The 1,479-nt window shown below is 54.4% G+C and overlaps 1 protein-coding gene across 1 annotated transcript; it reads left to right on the top strand.

Moving 5' to 3' along the window:
• The first annotated feature begins 298 nt into the window (after nucleotides 1-298).
• LOC136490899 (uncharacterized) lies at nucleotides 299-1,264 on the top strand. Its single transcript, XM_066487107.1, has 2 exons — nucleotides 299-517; nucleotides 719-1,264. The coding sequence occupies exons 1-2, from the start codon at nucleotides 390-392 to the stop codon at nucleotides 1,011-1,013; spliced, it is 423 nt and encodes a 140-aa protein (XP_066343204.1). The 5' UTR covers nucleotides 299-389; the 3' UTR covers nucleotides 1,014-1,264.
• The last annotated feature ends 215 nt before the right edge of the window (nucleotides 1,265-1,479 follow it).

The raw sequence follows: 1,479 nt of genomic DNA on the forward strand, positions 1-1,479 counted from the left end.
CCAAGATTTTTATCCCGGCCGGGCCGCTGTGACCGTGAGACGGTGAGAGAGTGAGATCGATCGACCGACGCGTAGCCTTTCCATTTGCCGGCCGTGAGTTAAGGTTGCCGTGTCTTTGTGCCACCCCTGCTGCCACTGCGGCGCTGCCCCTCATCCCTTTTTCCGTTTCTTTACATGCAATGCACTGCACGTACGCGTCCCTATCCCTCTTTCGTATTTAACACCACTGCACCCCGCGGCCCCCTCCTCGCCCTCCAGCCTTTCCACTCCTACCCTTCTCATTCAGATTCACCCACATCCTCACCACTCCTCCTCTCCTGTCTCCTCTCTCGCTCTGAGTAGACCGACCGTCTCTCCCTTCCTCCAGGCCACGACTAGCTCTGTCCACCATGGCCGGCACCGCCGCCGCCGCCGCCGCCGCCGCCGACACAGCCACGGTCTGCTCCATGTGCGGCGACGTCGGCTTCCCCGAGAAGCTCTTCCGCTGCGCGCGCTGCCGCCACCGCTTCCAGCACTCGTACGTGAGCCTCTTCTGCCCAGCTCTCGTCCATCCCTCTTCATATATGAGTACTACTAGTAGTATATCATGACGAGCTCCATGCATCTCTTCTGCCGCTTTCTTCTTCGTATATATGTGTGTAGTGAGTACAAGTACTGTTCTTGTCCTTATACACATGCACACCACTGGTGCGGTGGTGCCATGGCGACATGCATGCAGGTACTGCACCAACTACTACGGCGACAGCGCACCCGCCTCGGCCGGCTCCGACATGTGCGACTGGTGCCTCAGCGGCGTGGCCGGGAAGCAGGCGAGGTGGTCGTCCTCGTCTCCGTCCGGGAAGCAGCACGCCGCCATCGGGAGCCAGGAGTCGTCGTCAACCACCACAAGCTCCGGTGGCAGGGGCGCCGGCAAGGCCAGCGGCGGCGACCAGGCCGAGCTGGCTGGGCGGCGAGCGACGACCAGGGCGGCCGGCCGCAGGTACAAGCTGCTCAAGGACGTCTTGTGTGAGTAGTTGACTAGATACTAGGTCATCATGGGCATGGGCCTCACGATCTTGCTTGGTGAAGATCCTATCTAGCTAATAGATCAATGCAAGTTCACGACGGAACCAGTAGTATTAAGTACGACTAGCTACTAGTTATATATATGACGTGCTAGTAATAACCGAGTTAGTTGGCCTGATGTGTGTGTATAGGTGCTTTTTGTATATTGTATTGCATGTTTGCTTGTGTGTTAGGAGAGGCTGTTAGCCTGTTTCTTATCGATCCATCTATATATACTATGCATATGGAACTTTTGTCTGTTGGTTGCTCTTATATATTATGTTGCTTCTAGCTAGTATTTGACTGGCAACAATCTGGTGGCATATATATTCCCTTAGTTCCTTTCAGCTTCAAGCTACCCTTTTTCATTAGTTCATATTGCATGGTTCATGCTATTTATTTATATGGGTACGATTGATACTCATAACCATCTTA

This window comes from Miscanthus floridulus, chromosome 11 (genome assembly GCF_019320115.1).
Source record: "Miscanthus floridulus cultivar M001 chromosome 11, ASM1932011v1, whole genome shotgun sequence".
Lineage (NCBI taxonomy): Eukaryota > Viridiplantae > Streptophyta > Magnoliopsida > Poales > Poaceae > Miscanthus > Miscanthus floridulus.

Coding starts and splice junctions, on each gene's coding strand:
- LOC136490899 (XM_066487107.1), top strand. CDS start 390: ATGGCCGGCACCGCCGCCGCCGCCGCCGCCGCCGCCGACACAGCCACG. Junction 518..718: donor CGCCACCGCTTCCAGCACTC/GTACGTGAGCCT, acceptor ACATGCATGCAG/GTACTGCACCAACTACTACG.